The sequence below is a fragment of the Borostomias antarcticus genome (genome assembly GCF_949987555.1).
Source record: "Borostomias antarcticus genome assembly, chromosome: 17".
Classification (NCBI taxonomy): domain Eukaryota; kingdom Metazoa; phylum Chordata; class Actinopteri; order Stomiiformes; family Stomiidae; genus Borostomias; species Borostomias antarcticus.
In genome coordinates, this window is record NC_140250.1 from 15,268,186 (window position 1) to 15,290,873 (window position 22,688).

The 22,688-nt window shown below is 50.3% G+C and overlaps 2 protein-coding genes across 2 annotated transcripts; both read right to left on the reverse strand.

The window, feature by feature from the left end:
* Positions 1 to 27: 27 nt before the first annotated feature.
* Positions 28 to 4,981, reverse strand: serpine3 (serpin peptidase inhibitor, clade E (nexin, plasminogen activator inhibitor type 1), member 3; the record flags this gene model as incomplete). The annotated part of the gene is made up of 8 exons (XM_084451682.1): positions 28 to 80; positions 245 to 328; positions 489 to 575; positions 744 to 844; positions 1,925 to 2,123; positions 2,454 to 2,657; positions 2,932 to 3,165; positions 4,717 to 4,981. 8 exons carry the CDS (start codon positions 4,979 to 4,981, stop codon positions 28 to 30), a joined length of 1,227 nt encoding a protein of 408 aa, XP_084307808.1.
* Positions 4,982 to 19,307: 14,326 nt separating this feature from the next.
* fam124a (family with sequence similarity 124 member A) lies at positions 19,308 to 22,118 on the reverse strand (the record flags this gene model as incomplete). The annotated part of the gene is made up of 2 exons (XM_084452017.1): positions 19,308 to 21,441; positions 22,020 to 22,118. 2 exons carry the CDS (start codon positions 22,116 to 22,118, stop codon positions 20,614 to 20,616), a joined length of 927 nt encoding a protein of 308 aa, XP_084308143.1. The 3' UTR covers positions 19,308 to 20,613.
* Between the last annotated feature and the right edge of the window lie 570 nt (positions 22,119 to 22,688).

Genomic DNA, 22,688 nt, shown 5'->3' on the forward strand with positions numbered 1-22,688 from the left:
AGGGGGGTGAGGGGTCAGGGTCTGTCTCTAGGGCGCCTGGTCAGCCGGATTCACAACGCGTCCCATAAACAGGATGGATCCTGGAGGAGGAAAAACACATGATAAACAGAGGAAGAACAGAGCGTGCTGTCTGGTACAAACGGCCCCTGATGCGTCTGCTTCATGCGTAGAGCAGAGTCTTAGTATTGATGTGTGTTTCATACCCATGCTGACTTAGTCTGGAGTATTGTTGTGTGTTTCATACCCGTGCTGACTTGTCTCAACAGGAAGAAGAACGGTCGGTCTGCTTTGAACACAGGAGCCCGCGATCGTTTGAGCAGCACCATCGCTGTGGAGGGGAGGGGAGGGAAGAACATCACAATCACAATCCCTCACATGTACTGTGCATGTACAGGTCACTGTCATGCTGTGTGTGTGTGTGTTGTAAGCTGTATATCGTGTGTGTGTGTGCTGTAAGCTGTACATCGTGTGTGTGTGTGTGTACTCACCTGTGGCGGCAGCTGCCTTGGTTCCATCCTCTGTGACCTCTATCCTGGCCTCGTGGAAGGCGTCCGACACATACAGGCCCTCCTCCACTGCAAAACCAGATTGAGATGACAGATTTATAACTCCTTAGATAACCAGTTTGTTGTCTTTTTTGCTACAGACTAGAGGCTGAGCACAGAGGATTGACTTTATGGAATTCAGGTACAGTAACAGATGGGACTTCTCCGAATGGAGACAGAGGGAGACTAGAGTCTGACCTGATATGCCACTGAAGTCTGCTGCCGTGGGGTTGAACGCATCGCTGACCCCCATGGATGGTATCACAGACCGCAGATTGAACCTGTTCTGCATTCTGAACCTGGACCAACAGAATGGGGCTCAGTGACGTTAGGATGTCTTATCTTGGCTCAAGCTAGTTAAGGCAAAGCTGTATGTAGGGTAGGAATTACAAATGAGGATTCTTGGCACGTCTTATTTTGCCCACTCCATTTTGGAGACCACTCCAAATGACGACGTGCTATAACTCAAAGTATTTATTTGATACCTGAGACATACAGTATACAGGTGTCTGGCAAGAAGGCAAACTTGACACTGAACATACTTGACTACGTCACTCTGTGTAACATGGGCCAATTACATTCTAAACTATTTACAGTTTATCAACAATTCTAGCATTGCTGTTAATCAATTTGTGCCAATATACTCTATGTGAATGTTACAGCATGCTTCGAGAAATGTAACGCAGGTATAACGTTAACCAAACGTTTAACGCTTAACGTTATCCAACCAAACTGTGTTTAAAGCCCTTGAGAGGTGAATCTCATTTCCCCTCTTGTGTCCCATCGAACAGAGCGACCAGCGACCTATTCTGTTAAATGATTCCACGTCCAGATTGTGTGGCGTCTCTGTGGGTGTGTCTATGGGCGTGTCTCTGGGGGCGTGTCTATGGGTGTGTCTCTGTGGGCGTGTCTATGGGCGTGTCTCTGTGGACGTGTCTCTGGGGGCGTGTCTATGGGCGTGTCTCTGCGGGCGTGTCTCTGTGGGCATGTCTGTGGGTGTGTCTACGGGTGTGTCTCTGAGGGCGTGTCTATGGGCGTGTCTCTGCAGGCGTGTCTATGGGCGTGTCTCTGGGGGGGCATGTCTCTGCGGGCGTGTCTCTATGCGTGTGTCTCTGTGGGCGTGTCTACGGATGTGTCTCTGGGGGTGTGTCTCTGTGGGCGTGTCTCTGTAGGCGTGTCTGCGGGCCCGTCTCTGGGGGTGTGTCTATGGGCGTGTCTCTGGGGGGGCGTGTCTCTGGGGGGGGCGTGTCTCTGGGGAGACGTGTGTCTGGGGGGGTGTCTATGGGCGTGTCTCTGGGGGGGCATGTCTCTGGGGGGCGTGTCTCTGCAGGCGTGTCTCTGCGTGTGTGTCTCTGGGGGGCGTGTCTCTGGGGGCGTACCTGGGCAGGAAGACGTCCATCTTGGTCCTGCGCAGGCCGGTGTCCCAGGCCGCCACGGCGCGGGGGCAGAGCTGCGCCTCCAGGGAGGACAGGGGGGTCTTCCTGTCGCTGGGGAGGGCCACCAGCAGGCGGAGGGCCTGGCCTCGGTACGGCAGCTCCACCACCGTGTACCGCTGCTCGGATGGGGTACGGAACTGACCTGAAAGAGAAAGATTCATTTTTTTAAACATTTCATGAAAGGAAAGTACTCTTTAAATACAGTACATGTACTGTAACTTGTCTTATACAACATTTTCATGGATAGTGTTTTTGATGTGGCTGAGATTGCTATTCTTGCACTTTGCCTTCAGCACTAGATGTTGCTCTTAGTAACTTGTTTAGAAAGGAGATGCACTTGTGATTTCTGGCATGTAGTAGTAGTACATTGGCTTTTCCTATGTTAAATGCAATTATTATTAATCGCTTTGGATAAAAGCATCTGCTAAATGACTGTAATGTAATGTAAGGTAGGACATTGAGCGTCTCTTACCGAAGTTTACGCTGCCGTCTGGCAGGGCGAAGGGCAGGTTCTGCGTGTCGGTGAAGAGAAACTGCTTCTGCCAAACGCCGCGGAAAGCCACCGTGTTGACCAGGGCCATCTGCTGCCGCTGACCCCACCACGGGGCCTCGCCCTGGGCCTCGCCGGAGCCAGACAGCTCCATGGACTCGGCCCACTGGCGCGGCCAGGCCTCATCTAGACACGGGGTCAAACAGAGGTCAGGGGTCACCCTCTGATCTATAACCGATTGAGGGTCTGAAGTCACCACAAAGCAGGTAAGTCTGCAGGAATTAATCACATTTTTAGCATTTTGAATTTGCAGAAAATACAATACGGGAAATACGGGATAATACTGGTTTTAAATGCTGAATGGGAATGATTGGTGAGTGTTATAATGTAAGGAATCTCAAGAGCATTTTAGTGATGGTTTGACATTTAAGACCAAATGTGTTTGGGTGCTGTTACTCACTGTTGCCATGGTTGCGTCCCCATTGCTCCAGCTGGTTCCGGGTGTGGTTGGGCTGGCTGAAGTTGGCGCGGACCAGGCTACTGTTACCCCAAGCTGCTGCATGCTGGGTAAACTCACTCAGAAGCTGGACGCCGCTCTGCACGAATAGGGCGCAGGCCTGCTGTAGCCGCACCCCCTGGCTGGAATTACCCATGTCCCCCTGAGCCCGCAACAGGAAGTCATGCACCTGAGCGTCTGGAGAAAAGGAAGTAAGGTCAGAGGTGACACCCTGGAACATCAAAAAATGGATTCAAGTTACAATGATAAAGCTGTAAATACAATGTTACTGATCTTACATCCGCTCACAAATATGGTAAAAGTAGCAGTCAAATGCAAACCAAAATTGGAAGGTTTTAAGAATAATTAACAAATGTGTGCACCATTAACAAGGGGTGGAAAGAAAGGCCATGATAGCCAAATTACTGCAACAGTAGCCTAACAGTTTTAATCTTTGTTCAAAAGCAGGTTCATGGGGTTTGACTGCTCACTTCATCAAGCATTCAGACAGTACTCATGACTTGCTCTATCCTATTGCAAAATAAGTTACAACACACACACACACACACACACTGTACCAAGTCACCAACACTAATATTTATCTGTCACACATTGCCACACACACACACACACACTGTACCAAGCCACCAACACTAATATTTATCTGTCACACAGTGACACACACACACACGCACACACACACACACACACACTGTGCCAAGCCACCAACACTAATATTTATCAGATGTCACACTGTACCCGGTTTTGTCTTCAGTTTGTTTTCATCCAGGGTAATGTAACACAGTGGCCTAACGACCCCAGAGTCTCTTTGTGTTGCCCTCAGACTAATGAGATTAGAAGCAGGCCGGGAGCCACTGGGCGGGCATTACGGCTCCAGACACCACTCTGCCCCACCACCTCCGACAGCACCCCCGAACCTGGCACCAACCGGGCAGCCCAGTACTACTGCAACCACACAGCTGCTCAGACCCGAGGCCCAGGCCACAAACAATCCCTGGCACCTTGTGTGGATGACTCAAAAGGTATTCCCCCCCATTATGGTCTAAATTTTAAGCTTATTTGAAAACTTCACATGCATTAATTAACATGTGAATGATGTTCATTAATGTGCACTGTCCTGAATAAACAAATCTTGAATCTTGGCCTAGGCCATATTGCCACTTCTTCTTATTATTATTATTATTTGTGTGGGTTAGATGTTGTGTCCTCTCCTCCCCAGGCTCGGGGGTGAGGGGCTATCCTTTTACCACCCTGAGCCTGGGTGAGGGGGTCACCCGGGCTATATATCCGGGCACACCTCCAGGAGCCACGTCACCGTTTCGTCATCCACGACCGTCAGACCACGCATTCCGTTGGGTGTCCGGTATGTCAAACAGTCCTGGATGACGTGGTCTGCGGTTTGTTCCTCAGCGCCACACTTGCACGGTGCTATTATATTGCCAGTGTAGGCCATATTGAAACAAGGTTCACACGTTGACCTGTATGAGGTCAGAACTATTCAGATAGTTGGAGAGCCAGCGGTAATACCTCGCCAGTAGAGGGCAGCACTGCAGAATTGTGTTTGCTCCATTTCTCTCTTCTCATATTACTTACAGGCCTAGACTAAAGTAGAACCTCCAGAGTGAGTCCATATGCTCTCACACCAAGCCATTCGTACACTGCGATCTACACAAACATTGCCCTTTGACCTCCCAGTGGTGTTGTGATTGGTGGGTTGATCCTACCTACCGTTGGCGTTGTATCCCAGCGCGCCCTCCAGCTGGGCCAGCGTGTTGCCCCTCGCACCGAGCTGCAGCAGCCCTAAGGACAGCGAGACGCTCACCGGCGACATGATCAGGTTGGACTTGTTCTCTGTCTCTGTGAGCGTTTGGTAGAGACTGATGGCAAAGTCTGTGTGCAGCTCGCCCATGATGTCCTGGAGACTGCCGTTGCCCTGGCCCCTCTCCATCAACCAGAAACAGAGGAATAGTGAGGTCATCGACAGGCGACACATGGCCTCAACAGTGTAGGGTCAAAGGGCAAATGTGGATGACGACGTAATAGGCGTTCCACAGAGGGGATCACTGTAAGACACATGAAAAAAATGATATAATTTTAATCACATGCAAACGGATGATTGAGAATGGCTCTGACTGATGCAGTTGTAATGGGGGAATTCAAACTGAAGACTTTCCAAATGGGAATCTAAAAATCTTCCTCTAGACCATATTAGAATGTCCCAATGCCTGAACTTTGGCTGGGCCTGGGCTATAAATTGGCATAATGAATCCAGCTATATTAAAACCTTTAAATGTAGACTAGAGATGGCACTTCAATTGCTAATGAGACCTATTTAGTTGCTGAGGCAAAATTATTGGTGGGAGAATGTTTCAGTGCAATTCCAGGAATTTTGGCATAAAACAAAACCTTTGGTTAATTAGCCTACTATTTTGTTTCCTTATCCCCATCTCTCAAGTGTAACGTTATCCCCCTTCCTCTGTCTTAACATACTATTGATATTCTCAGCATTTTCTGTCGAAAATTAGCCTTCACAGTAGCCTAGCCTACAAACACTTCTAATATAGCCTAGATAGGCCTACATTCATAAACAGTTTTACCATGGGTTAACTTGCTGAAAAACGACCTATTAATCTATGACTGAAATACGATAAAGATAAAATAAACTAATGAACAGTCAATCAGTTTTCATCTCTTAAAACGGAATAAACATGACGTTTGTTCCTCCGCGCAGAAGCCGTTGCTGTAATTAGCCTACCTGCAGCACAGGTGCGCGAGGTATCCTTCCAATTCCCGCCAGTTGGTCCGGTAACGGTAAAGTCCCCAGTCTGTGCCACGGGAAAACGTGTTCGCGTGTAGTTTGTGTCGCCCTCACCTCTCCTGTCACCGTGATTGTAAGTTACTCCTATCCGCTCTTCGAGCAGTTACTTGATTGAGCGAGACCGCAGTCATAAGACCGTGTTTAAGGGAACGCTCCGTGTTTGCGGTCTGTCGGCGATGTCCGTACCACTCGGCCAGAATTCCTGCCGCCCCGGCGCTATAAGGAGCCAGGCAGAGGGAGGCATGTCACCGGCCAGCAAATCCCAAACCGAGCTGAGAAACAAGACACACACGCACACGCACGCACGCACATACACATACACACTCTCTCTCACACACACACACACACACACATACACACACACACACACACAAACACACACACACACACACACACACACACACACACACACACCAAAGACAGTCCTTCCACTACACAAGCTGTCGGCCTTTGTTGTGATGATCAAAAGGCATCTCTTCCAACAAGAACACAAGGCATCAGCAAAGTGCAGCGTCAGCTCTTCCAATTAGCAGAGAAGACACTGCCTGGAATATGCCATTAAAACCAGCAGTATTACCGCGTGTTACCCATCCCCTCCCCAAGTTATACCCATCAGGTCTGAGGAATATTAACATTACCTTAACGCTAATAAGCACATAAGCTGGACTGCTTTCAGCTATTTGTCAAAATATGGAAGTCATACTATACTTCATGAAGATAGATGAAGCTAAAGCAGGTAATGTAGTCTGGAGCAATGTACACATTTTAGAAATGATTTGGTGTGTTTAGTTATAGCTGCTCAAGTGGTAATAATAATAATAATAATAATAATAATAGGCCTTATAATAACAGCATAATACCAGCAACAACAACAACAACCCTATGTGTAATAAAAATAGTAATTGCCTCTCCATAAGGGCACTCTGATACAGAAAATAAAAAAGATCATTTCATATTAAGGACCATTATGAAGAGGAATATTAGCCTAATAAAAGAGCAAAGACGTGCAGTAAAAGAGTTACAATTCAACTCGAATCCCATTTCCCTTTTGAATATGAACTTTTATCCCCCTCAGACAACAATTTTAATCGATGTCCCCATCATAACTTCAAAGAATACAAATGCACATTCTCCCGTGGTAAATTAAAGGATGGGCCATGCATGGTTGCCATCAGGTATTGGTTCTCTTTGTGAACTGACATTCCGCCCATTACGGGAACTTGACTAATTAGTGGAGCCAGCTTGGCTTCATTCAATGGAGGCGCCACATTCTTTAATACCAAATGTTACAGCTCCAGTGCTGGAATTTGGAATTTTAAGGACCTGATAGGAGAGGAATGTCATGGTAATTGACCAGAAACAATCATCTGAACGGCCGCCAACACAAACAACAACTTTCATCTTGATCGCCGCCAGGATAAACAGCAGCTTTGATCTGGATCACAGTCAGAGAAACAATGTGAACATTGGAAGTAAGAATTTGTGAATTAGAATGTGATGATTTGTGCTCCCTATTGGTGATCCCTCGTCCAATTAAAAAGCATGCCCACACTGGGTCAACAAGGTCAGAGGAAAGGTCAGAATGCTAACGTTGGAATGCGGCCCTTGGGCCTCTGTCTCAACCTCTATGGCCATATAGAAGATCATGCTGTACATATTGTCCTTTCAGGCATCAATGTGTATCATAATGTAGCAACTACTTTCACACTGTACAGAATGACTCCTTTTGGTAGGCTACCATTTCCTCTTAGACCACTTGAAAAGCCATTATTAGATGATAATGCAATAATAACTGATTAGAACATGCCTTACCATCTTTTCCTTCGCCTACTTGTGGCCCCAAGTGCAGGGCAGAAAGCTGAAGGTGTGGATCAGGGCCTGAAGTTGCCCTCGAGCACCGGCCCTGTAGCTGGTGAGCTGCCGATGTGACGAGGTCCATTTTTGTACTACCTGTATGTGTTTTTCGCTGTGCTGTGACCGTTTGTTTACTCCCAACCCTGATGATTAGAGCTGGGCAAAGGGGGCGGCAACCATCGTCGGTGAGTGAGAGGACAATCAGGACTGAACCGGGAACACCTGTGTCTCACAGCCTGCTATAAAGAGCACACTGCCCCGGCAGAACGGGGGTTGTGTGGGGGACGGAAATCGGAGCGTGTGCTTGCCTGGAGGACTATCCCGGTGCTACGGCGGCGAAAGAGGAACGCGCACGTGAATTGACTGTCAGCTAACGTTACCTAGTCACCAGCTACAGCGCCGGAGCCGAGGAAGACTGCGGCGATCAGCGGGACCTGTGAGAGCGGTGGACCAGAGGGAGTTGCTGCAGACGTGAGCCGTCAGGGAACCGGAGCGAGAGAGTGCTGCTCGCTGGATAGCCTACCCCGATCAGCGGCCGGCCTGACTACGCCCCGATCCTGAACCAACCTGTGCTGGGGAGCGCGTCATACTACAGTGGAGTGTCGGTGTCCCGACATCCTCTCCGAAGTTAAGTAGGCTACTGTGCTCTGACCTGTTTAATTATTCGTATGGACATTAAGAACCGCCTTGCTATTTTAGTATTTTATAAGAGACATTTAGAAACAGCCCTGGCATTTTAGTAATAGCCTACATGGACATTGACTGGGCCTATTATTTTATATTTTGTGCGAATAAGTGTACCATACAGCCAGCCATTGACTTAAATCTTTGACTTTTTAATTGCCGCTTGGCTGGCCCGGCTATCTGTTTACCAAGTGGATATTGGATAATTTTGTGGATTAACCGAACACTCCTGGAAGACCCTGCCCTCTCAATTGGATTGCCGTAGTTGCTGTGATAGTTTTGTAGTGTTGGTTTGCCGTGGACACCCCCTAGTGGTTAAAGGACTCAGTGGTCCCCTTTTTTCGTGTGAGAACTGACACTTGTTTCCAATCCGCAGTATACGTGGCAGGGTGGAGCTCCACCAACCAGCTCTCCCGGTCCAGGAGGCCGTCGGGAGAAATCCCCTAAGACTATCGATCCAAGTCACCCTGGGCGGTGAAAACCTCCTTGTGCACAGTCCTACAGTATTGTAAAATAAGAATAAAACTTAACTCTGTTCATACTTTGCAACTGTTTCAGAATCTGTATACTCTGTTCAACCCTGAGATAAAGAACTATAAAGCCTGGTAATAGTGGAGTGCTAATACTCCCAGAAAGTATTTAGCTGGCGTTGTCGGAACCACCTTTGGATAGTCCACCTTGGGACATCCTTTTTTGGCGCTGTCGGCAGGATTCAGGCTTTGAACAGAGTACAGATTTGTAACATTGTGAATTCTGAACATGATGATGATGCCTGTATTCCCAGGTGCACCATGGGTGCCAAAATTCGGAGGAATAGACCAAACAGATTGGAAAAATTCAGAGGTATGGAAATACGAAGATTGGAAAGAGCAGCTAAAAGGGCTGGTTGGAATCGAGGGACAAACAGAGACTCAGAAAGTTAGTATGATTATGGGAGCACTGACTGGAGAGGCCAAAAGACAGATTAACATCCTAACTGCAGATGAGCGTAACACTGCAGCAAAGATTTTTACTGCTCTAGATGCCATTTATGCTGAAAAGTCTTCAGGTCCATTGCTCAGAGTACAATTCTATGGGTGCCGTCAAAGACCAGATGAACCTGTTAAGTCTTATGCCCTCAGGTTGAGAGAACTCCGCAGCCGGTTACAACGGCTTGATGAAGACGCAGCACCCACTGACGTACACATGAAAGAGCAGTTCATGCTTGGGCTGGAGGAGGGACCTCTGGCGCAGGCCATGAGGAGACATGCACGCCAGAACCCTGACGGAACCTTCAATGATCTCCAACGAGAAGCGTTCCTCCTGGACGAGGATGGACATGGACGTAAGTGGCCAGAGCTATCTTGTACAGCCATGGGGGGAACAAATAACGTGCGCTCTCACCCACAGAAAACCGACTGGAAAGCAGAAATCAAGCAGGAGATCCTTGCAGAGTTAAAGGATCAGCTGAAAGATTGGACACGTGACCTCCTAGAAGAGCTCCGGCCAAGAGGCCCACCTCAGCAGACTAACTACGCCACTTCGCGCCGCGCGCCTATGCGCCGCCAGGAAGTCCCTGCATCATCTAATAAATGGGCACCAGATGGTAGGCCGATCTGTAGGCGTTGTGACCAAGTAGGTCACATGGCCCGCTTCTGTGGAGACAGTCACACCCCCTCACATTTAAACTAGCATCCCCCACTTCTGAGGCTCGGGCGGTGGGGCTAGGACAAGAGGAGGAGGTACAAGGGCCATCGGTTATGTTAGTTGGGCAGTGCCCCCAGGTTGAGGTGGGAGTGGGTGTAGTCAAGTTGAAAGGGCTCTTAGACACAGGTTCCCAAATATCAATCATCAGTCATAGCCTTTTGAGCCAACACTTCCCAGAAAGCGAAGTTAGAGAACCCCCTGCTATGGTCAGAATAAAAGCGGCCAACAACCTCCATATCCCCTATCTAGGATATGTACAGCTAGATTTTGACATCGAGGGCCATCAGATCGGTCCGCGAGGGGTTTTTGTAGTAGAGGACAGATCAGCATCAGACCCCCTCATTATTGGTATGAACATCATACAGCCTTGCTGGGACGCTGTGTTCCGTAATTCGGAAGGGCCAGCCCGGTTGTTCTGTAAAAACCCCAAGTCCCAAAGTGCCTGGAACGCAGCATTTGCGACGTGTCGTAGGACTGGAGTGACGACAGATGATGGACACCATGGCTACGTCTGGGCAGCGCACCGCCACGGAGTGACTATCCCAGCCCGGAGTGAGGTGGTTGTCTGGGGACGGGCTGCAGCTGGCAGGCGGGACTATCATGGTCTGGTAGAAGCACTCCCTGAGCCAGGCGCCATTTCCGTGGCCCGGTCTGTAGCTGTGGTCAAGAATGGACGGGTCCCCGTCCGGATCCGCAACCTACACGACTTCCCTGTCTCCTTGGACCGCTACCAGAAGCTCGGTCAAGTGACTCAGGTCGATAGCCTGGATGTTTATGGTGTGCAGGATGTCTGCCTAGAACAGGAGGAGGAAGGTACAGTCAAGGTCAGTGTAGTGGATGTATGCATGGGGGAGGAGCCTGATCAAGCATTCCAGGTCCTTAAGCTGGCCGAGCGGCCGGACCTCACCCAAGATGAGCAGAGACAACTGGCTGCCCTGCTGCACAAATGGGAGAAGGCTTTCGCGGCCCACGAGGAAGATTTCGGAAGGACAGATGTGGTAAAACACTCTATCCCTACAGGCGAGGCACCGCCCATACGGGAACGCTTCCGACCATTACCCCCCTTGCTGTACCAGGATATGAGAACCCTGTTGGAAGGTATGTTGCAAAATGGTGTCATTACTGAAAGCTCCAGCCCATGGGCAGCACCCATAGTCATGGTAAAGAAGAAAGATGGCAGCTGGAGATTCTGTGTAGACTACAGAAAGTTGAACTCTGTTACACACAAAGATGCTTTCCCACTTCCCAGGATCGAGGAGACCCTGACCTCCATGACCCGCACAGAATGGTTCTCCACGTTGGACCTGGCCAGCGGATACTGGCAAGTGGAGGTAGACCCGCAGGACCGTGAAAAAACTGCTTTTACCACCCCTGTAGGTCTGTACGAGTTTCAACGCATGCCATTTGGCCTCTGCAACGCGCCAGCCACTTTCCAACGCCTTATGCAACAATGCTTAAATGGCCAAATTACTGACTCCCTCCTAGTCTATTTAGATGACATTATTGTGTACTCCTCCGATTTTGCTACGCACTTAAAGCACTTAGAGGAGGTGTTTGAGCGTCTCTCGAAACATGGCTTGAAGCTACGCCCTGACAAATGCAAACTCTTCCATCGGCAGGTTAAATTCCTGGGGCATGTAGTCGACCGTGAAGGCGTGAAACCGGACCCCGAGAAGATAGCTGCTGTTGTCGATTGGCCAGCCCCTACCACTGCTAAGGAACTCAAGGCCTTCCTCGGCCTGGCCGGATATTACAGACGTTTCGTCCCTGGGTTTGCAAAAATTGCACGCCCCCTAAACTCACTCCTGGTAGGAGTGCCGAATGACAAGCGTCTGGGTTCTCATCGCATATCCTGGTCAGTAGAAGCTCAAACAGCATTTGATGCTCTAAAGAAAGTGCTAACAGAGGCCCCTATCCTAGCTTACGCAGACTTCTCACAGCCATTTACCCTCTACACAGACGCCAGTCACCATGGGCTGGGAGCAGTACTCGCCCAAGTGCAGGGGGGTAAAGAGAGGGTGGTTGCCTATGCGAGCCGCAGTTTGCATCCTACAGAGCAGAATGACGCCAACTATAGCTCCTTCAAGCTTGAACTCCTCGCACTAAAGTGGGCAGTTACCGAAAAGTTCAAAGATTATTTGACTGGTGCCAAGTTTGTTGTTTACACCGATAATAATCCTGTGGCCCATTTGCAGACGGCGAAACTGGGTGCAGTGGAACAACGCTGGGCAGCCCAACTGGCATCCTTTGACTTTGAGGTGAAATATCGTGCTGGCAGAGAAAATGTGAATGCGGATGCTTTGTCGCGATTCCCCACACCTAAACACCCCCCACAGCAACTCAGTCCTAGAGACGTAACCGCATCAGCTGTGGTGACCCACCAGGATGGCGCCCCAGAAGGCCGCATCGACTGGGAACAGGAACAAGTAGCTGACCCTGAGATCCGCACTGTGAGAAGGTATGTGGAACAAGGGCATTGCCCTACGGGCCGACAACAGGAGATACACACCACTGGGACAGCAAGGTTGTTGAAACAATTCAGGCGGCTCAGCCTACGGGATGGGGTTTTGTGTCGCCGATTCACTGACCCTAACACCTCAGAGCAATTGTTTCAGGTTGTGTGTCCAGGCCCCCGGCGTCAGATGGTATGGGAACAACACCACAAGTCTGCGGCACATGCTGGAGCGGGAAGGACGCTGCTGACGCTGAGGCGCCGGTTCTTCTGGGTAGGCATGGAGACACAGGTGCGCCAATTCCAAGCAGAGTGTGTTACATGCAGTTTGCAACGTGACAAGGTAGAACCACGAGCCCCCTTGAACCCAGTAACCGTTACCTTCCCCCTTGAGGTAGTCGCTCTTGACTTTCTAACACTCGGTCGACCAAACGACTACTATCAAAACATACTAGTGATGACTGATATGTTTACGCGTTACACATGGGCCGTAGCTACCCGCGATCAGACAGCCAGGACCACTGTACGAGCAATCTATTCTGAGATCGTGCGGCACTTTGGGTGCCCCGTCCGTTTTCATTCAGACCAGGGCCCCAATTTCGAGTCTGACTTGATGCAGCAGCTATGCGAGATGTATGGAGTCACTAAGAGCAGGACAACACCTTACCACCCTGCCGGGAATGGGCGTGTCGAACGCATGAACCAAACACTCCTTAACATGCTCCGTACCATGGGGGCCGAGAAACAGAGCCGCTGGCCAGAGTATTTATCCGAACTCCTACAGGCCTACAATAACACCGTACACAGTGCCACCGGCTTCGCGCCATCCTATCTGCTGCAGGGCCGACACCTCAGGCTCCCAGTAGATGTTGTGCTAGGGGTAGAACGGGAACAGCCAAGCAAGGGACTGACTGACTGGGTCGGAGACCATCACAGGAAGCTGACATATGCGTATGAGCTAGCACGTGGTAGGATGGACAAGGCGGCCGAGCGGAGTAAGAGCCGCTACGACCAAAGAGCCAACGCGACTCCATTGTTAGCTGGGGAACGGGTGTGGGTGCGTGACCGGGGCCGACGAGGGTTGGGAAAGCTACATGGGGTATGGGACCCCGAGCCCTATCGTGTCGTCGAAGCCAAGGGAAACACGGGCGTAGTGTACAAAGTACAGCCGGAGAGGGGTGGGAGGGAGAAAGTCCTCCACCGGAATGCCCTGAAACTGTGCACGGTTCCCCCCTCGCAGAGGCCACCAGTGACTCTGCCAGAGAACCCTGTGAGACCTGCGAGCCCTACGCTCTTATATATCCCCGTCCCTGTCCGACATGTACCCGCGCCTGACGCCAACCCTGACGCGGCCGCCGAGCCAAGGCGCGCAGTCCCTGTCCCTGTCCGACATGTACCCGCCAATGACTACAACCCTGACGCAGCCGCTGAGCCAAGGCGCTCAACCCGGCCAAATATAGGCATCCCACCACCCCGCTATAGACTCTGAATGGCAGAGACTGCCAACATTTCACAATGGGGAGATGTGACGAGGTCCATTTTTGTACTACCTGTATGTGTTTTTCGCTGTGCTGTGACCGTTTGTTTACTCCCAACCCTGATGATTAGAGCTGGGCAAAGGGGGCGGCAACCATCGTCGGTGAGTGAGAGGACAATCAGGACTGAACCGGGAACACCTGTGTCTCACAGCCTGCTATAAAGAGCACACTGCCCCGGCAGAACGGGGGTTGTGTGGGGGACGGAAATCGGAGCGTGTGCTTGCCTGGAGGACTATCCCGGTGCTACGGCGGCGAAAGAGGAACGCGCACGTGAATTGACTGTCAGCTAACGTTACCTAGTCACCAGCTACAGCGCCGGAGCCGAGGAAGACTGCGGCGATCAGCGGGACCTGTGAGAGCGGTGGACCAGAGGGAGTTGCTGCAGACGTGAGCCGTCAGGGAACCGGAGCGAGAGAGTGCTGCTCGCTGGATAGCCTACCCCGATCAGCGGCCGGCCTGACTACGCCCCGATCCTGAACCAACCTGTGCTGGGGAGCGCGTCATACTACAGTGGAGTGTCGGTGTCCCGACATCCTCTCCGAAGTTAAGTAGGCTACTGTGCTCTGACCTGTTTAATTATTCGTATGGACATTAAGAACCGCCTTGCTATTTTAGTATTTTATAAGAGACATTTAGAAACAGCCCTGGCATTTTAGTAATAGCCTACATGGACATTGACTGGGCCTATTATTTTATATTTTGTGCGAATAAGTGTACCATACAGCCAGCCATTGACTTAAATCTTTGACTTTTTAATTGCCGCTTGGCTGGCCCGGCTATCTGTTTACCAAGTGGATATTGGATAATTTTGTGGATTAACCGAACACTCCTGGAAGACCCTGCCCTCTCAATTGGATTGCCGTAGTTGCTGTGATAGTTTTGTAGTGTTGGTTTGCCGTGGACACCCCCTAGTGGTTAAAGGACTCAGTGGTCCCCTTTTTTCGTGTGAGAACTGACACTTGTTTCCAATCCGCAGTATACGTGGCAGGGTGGAGCTCCACCAACCAGCTCTCCCGGTCCAGGAGGCCGTCGGGAGAAATCCCCTAAGACTATCGATCCAAGTCACCCTGGGCGGTGAAAACCTCCTTGTGCACAGTCCTACAGTATTGTAAAATAAGAATAAAACTTAACTCTGTTCATACTTTGCAACTGTTTCAGAATCTGTATACTCTGTTCAACCCTGAGATAAAGAACTATAAAGCCTGGTAATAGTGGAGTGCTAATACTCCCAGAAAGTATTTAGCTGGCGTTGTCGGAACCACCTTTGGATAGTCCACCTTGGGACATCCCGTCTGAACCTCAGTGACCTCACAGCCCTGCGGCCGTCGCTGCGCTGAGCCCTGAGAAGCTGGCCTGACCCCTGACCCTGGGAATACTCTCTCTGTTGAGCGTTCATTATGCACAGCACTGGACCGGCTTGAAGTCAGCTCCCTACCAGCACAGTAACAACAACTACACCCCACTGTGAGACTGTTATCCTATGGATTTCTGTGTGTGTGTGTGTGTGTGTGTGTGTGTGTGTGTGTGTGTGTGTGTGTGTGTGTGGCCAGTGAGTGAGTGCGGCAGCAAGCATGGATGTGCGTGTGTGTAAAGGTGTCTAGTGAACGCGTTTGAGGGTGTGTCTACATGTTTGTCTCTATATGAGTGTGTCTGTGCTTGTGTGTGTGTGTGTGTATGTGTGTGTTGTGTGTGTTTGTGTATGTGTGTGTGGTGTGTGTGTGTGTGTGTTGTGTATGTGTGTGTTGTGTGTGTGTGTGTATGTGTGTGTATTGTGTGTGTGTGTGTGTGTGTGTGTGTGTGTGTGTGTGTGTGTGTGTGCAATCTCTGCGATGCCTCCACCTCTCCCCACATGGCTGTAATTTAATCTCTACTAGCGGTGTCAATCCCCAGGCTCTCCACTGAGACCCTGCACCCCTCCTCCGCCCACCCATGACCCCTGACCTCTGTCCTCACCACGGGCATGACAGAAAACAGAGGAGGAAGGAGAACAAGATGGAGAGCATCCCAGGCTGCTGGTCATCCAGACGAACCGTAAGACTGTAGTCATGATTTGATTTCCGCCTCTCAGCGCCTTTTTCTCTGAGTTTCTCTCTGACAGAACTTCTGGTGAAGAGGTTCTCATGTCCTCTGCTCTGACAGGCAGGAGAAAGACAGACTGTCCCAGTAGACCGCTGGTCCTCTGAGAGGCACGAGACAGACAGACATGTCCCAGTAGACCGCTGGTCCTCTGAGAGACAGGAGACAGACAGACATGTCCCAGTAGACTGCTTTGCCTCTGAGAGACAGGAGACAGACAGACTGTCCCAGTAGACCGCTGGTCCTCTGAGAGACAGGAGACAGACAGACTGTCCCAGTAGACCGCTGGTCCTCTGAGAGACAGGAGACAGACAGACTGTCCCAGTAGACCGCTGGTCCTCTGAGAGACAGGAGACAGACTGTCCCAGTAGACTGCTGGTCCTCTGAGAGACAGGAGACAGACTGTCCCAGTAGACTGCTGGTCCTCTGAGAGACAGGAGACAGACTGTCCCAGTAGACCGCTGGTCCTCTGAGAGACAGGAGACAGACTGTCCCAGTAGACCGCTGATCCTCTGAGAGACAGGAGACAGACATGTCCCAGTAGACCGCTGGTCCTCTGAGAGACAGGATACAGACAGACTGTCCCAGTAGACTGCTGGTCCTCTGAGAGACAGGAGACAGACAGACTGTCCCAGTAGACTGCTGGTCCTCTGAGAGACAGAAGACAGACAGACTGTCCCAGTAGACCACTGGTCCTCTGAGAGACAGGAGACAGACAGACTGTCCCAGTAGACCGCTGGTCCTCTGAGAGACAGGAGACAGACAGACTGTCCCAGTAGACCGCTGGTCCTCTGAGAGACAGGAGACAGACAGACTGTCCCAGTAGACCGCTGGTCCTCTGAGAGACAGGAGACAGACCATGTCCCAGTAGACTGCTGGTCCTCTGACTATGTGCTTCTCACAACCGGTGCAATCAATACATGTCTGCAAAGTTTAAAAGTGTGTATGCAGGTACACACACATCCAGTGCACACACACAGACACACACACACACACACACACACACACACACACACACACAGACACACACACACATCCAGTGCACACATAGACACACACAGACACACACACACACACACACACAGACACACAGACACACTCACACACACAGACACACACACACACACTCAATGACCTTTGAGTGTTCCAGAAAAAAACACTGGCAGCATAATGCAGACTAAAGCACACAATCAATGCATTCCAAAACACATGCACACGCACGCACACGCACACGCACACGCACACACACACACACACACACACACACACACACACACACACACACACAATGTGTCACAATGAAGGAGATTCAGAGGACATAGACGAGTTACAGATAAACACAGATACCTCGGCCACAAATGACCTTGAGTGTCTCGGAAGTCGGCAAACAAATGACAATAGAATCCTCATCATCAGTGACAGCTTTGGCGCGTGCGTAGTGCGTGTGAGCGAGCATGGCTGACCTCCCGTGCCCTGTTTCCCTCGGACCGCGGGGCCTATGGGCCGATGGGGAGGGATTAGCGGGGATCGTCGTGCGCGCGGGGCAGGAGCGCGAGGCGGCAGCGCTGTGAGCCGGTGTCGCCGGAGCGATCCGCCAGGTACGCCCCGCCGGGATTAGGGCCCAGAGCGCGCTGGCACTGGGAATGGGGGACGTGTGAAGGGGACGCATCCCACACAAACACACACACACACACACACACGCACACACACACACCTCCTCGCCCGTCTTGCTGGTCGAAGGGAGTGAGGAGGCACGGTAGGCTGTAAAAGGTTATGGTAGGTGGTGCTTTGACTGGCTGTGACATTAGTATTGTGTATCGGTGTCTTAAATATGTTTCAGTAGCCTGGAAGGCCAGTAGGTTGATTGTAACACGTTTGATTGTGCATGTCATATAGTCTATATTGTCACAATTGGGCATTTCCTATTATAACTAAGGACAGAGAGGAAACTAGGGCGTTAGAAGTGCACAACACACTTATGAACATCTCATGACATTTGAGTTTTTCTCATCTCCCACTCCCAGTTCCGTTGAAAACAGTGAGGTAATGTTCCTTATTCTAGAGGCCTGGCTGCCTGCCTCTCTACCAGGCGCTGCCCCCCGGTGGAGGTTTAAGGGACTGCAGTCACAGAGAATTCTGAGGGCAGACATGTTCTGAAACATTCCGATGCCCCCTTATGACCGATGCATTACAGCTTTAACTGACAACTCAAATGTAGGATACTTGTTTGAATACTCTAATAATGCACCCTGCCGTCCGTTCTCCCTGGAATCAACCACTTCCAGAAGAGCTAGTTAGCTAGAGGTAGTTATTGGGGGGGGTTACAGAATTGATTTTGCATTCAAATCAAGTACTATTTTTGTCTACTTGCTTTTTCAAAAGGTGAACAATCAATGCCTAAAGGTTGATTGTTGATTGATGAGTTTTTCACTAGTGGCATGCTTGTCAAGGACAGGGATTACTGCCCACTTGAATCAGTGCGAGTCTTGATTACAGTGACCCTGTTGATTAGAGCGACCCTGTTGATTAGAGCGACCCTGTTGATTAGTGACCCGTGGTGTGGTTGTGACTGTAACAGCGAGCTTTCCTCACAAACCTGAGCTCCCCTCAATACGACCTGGACTGAAGAGAAACAACAGCTTATACAATCCTCCCATCTGATTGGCCGGCGATGACATCACCTCTGCAGAGCTCATGGAGACCTCACTGTGACAACCCAGTTGAGTATTATGGGATTTCCCTCCTATACCATGAAGGTGTCTGAAGCGGAGTCTCACACACCTGGTGAAGTGCTTACATGGGGCTTTGAGACGAGAGAGCTGTGAAACAGCCAGAACCGTGAGGGAACATTTTGGCTCTTCCCAGAACCGTGAGGGAACATCTTGGCTCTGTCCAGAACAGTTCTCTCGTTAAGTTGACACACTAGTCTTGACTTACAAGCAAATGGAAATGGCTTCGCAGCAGACATGAGTCCAGAAACAAATCCTGTCTTGTAAAACTCTTAATCTATCAAACTATTCCCTCAAACAGAACCGGTTTGACACCTCCTCTTAGTGATCTGTCAAACATATAGTAACTCATATCATGGATAAATGTATTCTAACCAAGATAGTTTAATGGTCATAGAAATCATAATCAAAACTGTACTGATACGATTCACAGGCTACTTCCACAAAACCCAGATAAGCAGCTCTCTATCCCAAAACTGCTGTTCTAGACACCACCACTATAGGGCAGCACTGCATCAGAAATATTCTCAGACTCGGTCTCGGCTGTGTCTGAATTCTTCACTACTACTTAGTAGTGGTAGTAGATATTTAGTGTATGTAAGATCAGAACGTTTTATATATACGTTTTTTATATGAAAACAGCTGAAGATTAATATTGCCAATGGCAGATATATGCAGAAGGCCTGGACACAGCTCATTCTTGGCTATTGGCTATTTCAGCCAATACATATTAGAGATATTGGCTTCTTTTGGTATGATTGGTTGCAGATTCCTGGAATCCATACTGCATACACACCTAAATAGCACAAACTGAACAGCATAAAATAGAATGTGCAGTATGTACTTTAAATAAACAGTATATAATAAAGAATTCAGACACAGAGTTTAAGCCAGGTCCAGGATCGCTCACTCTAAGTGGCTGCCTTTCCTGGTCTCCTCACTCTAACCTGCATTCATCTGTAGAAACACGATGGGAGATACAGTACGGTCTTCTGGCTAACACAGAGCTCTATGAAGCTGACAGCATGGGGTTTTGATTGGTCCTTGCAGTAGTTATTTGACAACCAATCAATGTGCAAGCACAACATTTGGCTTGAGATTTGCTGTTTAACATGGAAGTGAATGAGAGTGAGAGGAAGGCGGTGCTTCCAGGCCTGGAGCACAACGCTCTGCAGGTCATCCACACAAGCAGGACCATCCTTAGATGCCACAAACTGTTCTCCCCTCCACCACCACGGGTTCACTGCAGAGGGAGGTACAGAGATGAGCAGAGGAAGACACTTACTGTAAGCACTGCGATATTTAGACAATTGTCTTTTGTTATTGTCATGGATAGGACGCCTTCTATACAACTGGCCATAAGGTTTAGCTGCCTGAGTGGATAGATGTAGAAATGTCATGCCAGTAATTATGTCCTTTGTTCAGATGACCTGTTATAATTCTATGAGATACCCTATTTGTTTATGTACAACAAGTATAATTTGTTTGTGCTAGACAGTCTACCACACTTTTCCTATAAAATAACAAAAATGCAAATATCTTCAACCTTATACATGACTAACACAAGCTTATACTTACACCAAAAAGATCATATTATAACCACATGTACATGGACATATCATAAAAAAACAAATAGAAACAGAAATGCAATTATATTTTTGTCTTTGCACTCCCACAGTCCTCTGCAATTCCTCCACCAGTCCCCCCAGGGGGCAGCGTAGAGCAGCATTGCAAGTGTTTCTGCCCCTGACTTCTATAGTGACCCAACTGCCCCTCTCTAGTGTCATTTTAGATGTAGAACTCCTGATCCTCCTCCTGCTCCTGGCCCTCCCCATGACAGTTCTGCGTCACCTCTCCGTTAATGCCGTCCCATTGGCTGAGGGATGTGTCACTCAAGGAGGGAGGCCCATACATTGGCAGGCAGGTGCTGCGGGGGTGTGGCTGCTGCTGGTTGGAAGACGTGCTATTGGAGGACAGGCTACTGGTCCTCGTGGGAATCGGGGGCCGGCCCGACGTCGATGCCTTACCCGTGACCCGTCCGGAGGGGGCCGAGGGAGGGGGCAGGGCCTCGTCTTGAGATGGCGCCGGTGATGGGCGGGACCTGTTGTACGCCGACACCACCGACAGGTCCATGGCGCCGCCCATGTGGACCATCCTCCCGGTGTCCACGTCCGTTTCCTCTGCACCAACCAGAGCGTCCAGGTTGAGGCGGAAGGGCGGGGCCAGGGTGTGGCCGGGGGAGGAGCAGGCCGAGCGGGAGCAGCCGGGCCCGGGGGTGTGCAGCGAGAAGAGGGAGAGGGAGCGGGGGCTGGTCCACTGGGTCCTCCAGGACTCTGGGTGGCGCTGTGGAGCCCACTCTTCCTCCTCTTCCTCCTCTTCCTCCTCCTCCTCACAGGCCAGGGGCAGGGAGGTCTGAGAGGACCGGTTCCTCGGCCGCGACGCCGTCCTGTTGAAGCGGCGGTTCCGGTAAGAGGCGGGGCCGCGACCGAATGTGTTGGCCAGGGGCGGAGCCGGGGCCAGTCCGGCAGGAGGCGGGGAGGGTGTGGGGGAGGAGTCACCTGGAGGGCGTTCGCCCTGGCTGGTAGTGATTCTGCGTTTCCAGCGTCCGCCTTGCACCTGACAGACGGGAAACAGAAATAGAGGATGTCAACACAGTCAAACACCCAACGTTACTTCATTTACTACCTCTGCCCCAGTGACAGCGCAGGGCGAGAGGTAATGTTTTCGGGTGGCGCGTGTTCGTTGGTTCTTTAGCAGGATTACGCAATAACTACCAGATCAGTTTTCATGAAACTCAGTGGAAGCGTCTATCATGGTCCACCTTACAAGACTTTACATTTGTGAGATGATCCGAATCACGAGGCGGGTCCACGAGTTGCCCAAACAGCCGGCCCATTCAGATCCATTCATCTGTGGGATTTAGTCTCAGGAGAGAAGAATTCCCCCCATTCATGGTGATTCATTGTCAATGGGGGAATTGAAACGGCGGTATCTCCACATGGGAAGGTCACAGAGACCATAAAGCTCAACCAACAGTAGCGAATGCAGCAACACCAAAACACGTCCTGCTTGTGTGCACGTGCACGTGCGCGCGCACAGGGCCACGGAGTGCGTTCATGGGCGGAGGTCTGCGCTCTCTGAGCACCGTTTCTAGTTCCAAATAATGTTCCACATCACAGCAGCCGAGAACCTACCAGAGAACGTCCTCCTCCCAGGGCTTGTTCTCGCACCGTCCGGACGGCAGAGGTAATGAGAGATGAGGTCACGGGGCCAGGCAGAACACAGGGGCACATATTTGAGACTGTTAGCCCCCCTCCCACTTCCGTTAGCCCTACATGTAACTGAGGGGTCCACACACAGAGTACAGGGGGAGATGGGTGTGTGTGTGTGTGTGTGGGAGGGGGGGGGGGGGGCAGGAACCCTTGGGCCCACTAAAGAGGCCCTCATGTTTCCAGCCTTACCGTTTTATGAGTCGCACCAGCAGCTGGAGAACTCATCTGTGTCCGCGGGGACAGTACATGTGTGTCACACCTCCAGACCTTCTCACAACAATGAGGAGACAACGGTCGTGTCCTAAACACTCCCTAGCCAGCTGCTAATTATACACTTCCTGTGTGTAGATCTACAAGGGACGTGAATGGGTGTAAGGGGGTTATAGCTTCACTTTGCTCTCCTTGTTTGACACTTTGCTTAATTATCCAATCGTTTCAGATCTATAAAGTATCGCAAAAGAAGAGCTACAGTAGGGGGTTATTGAGGATAGTGGACTGACGAGATGCATTTCTAGTGACAGACAGATTGCAAAACTGATCCTTTCCCTCTCAAATATTGTGTGGCATGATAGTGTATAATGTAGAAACATG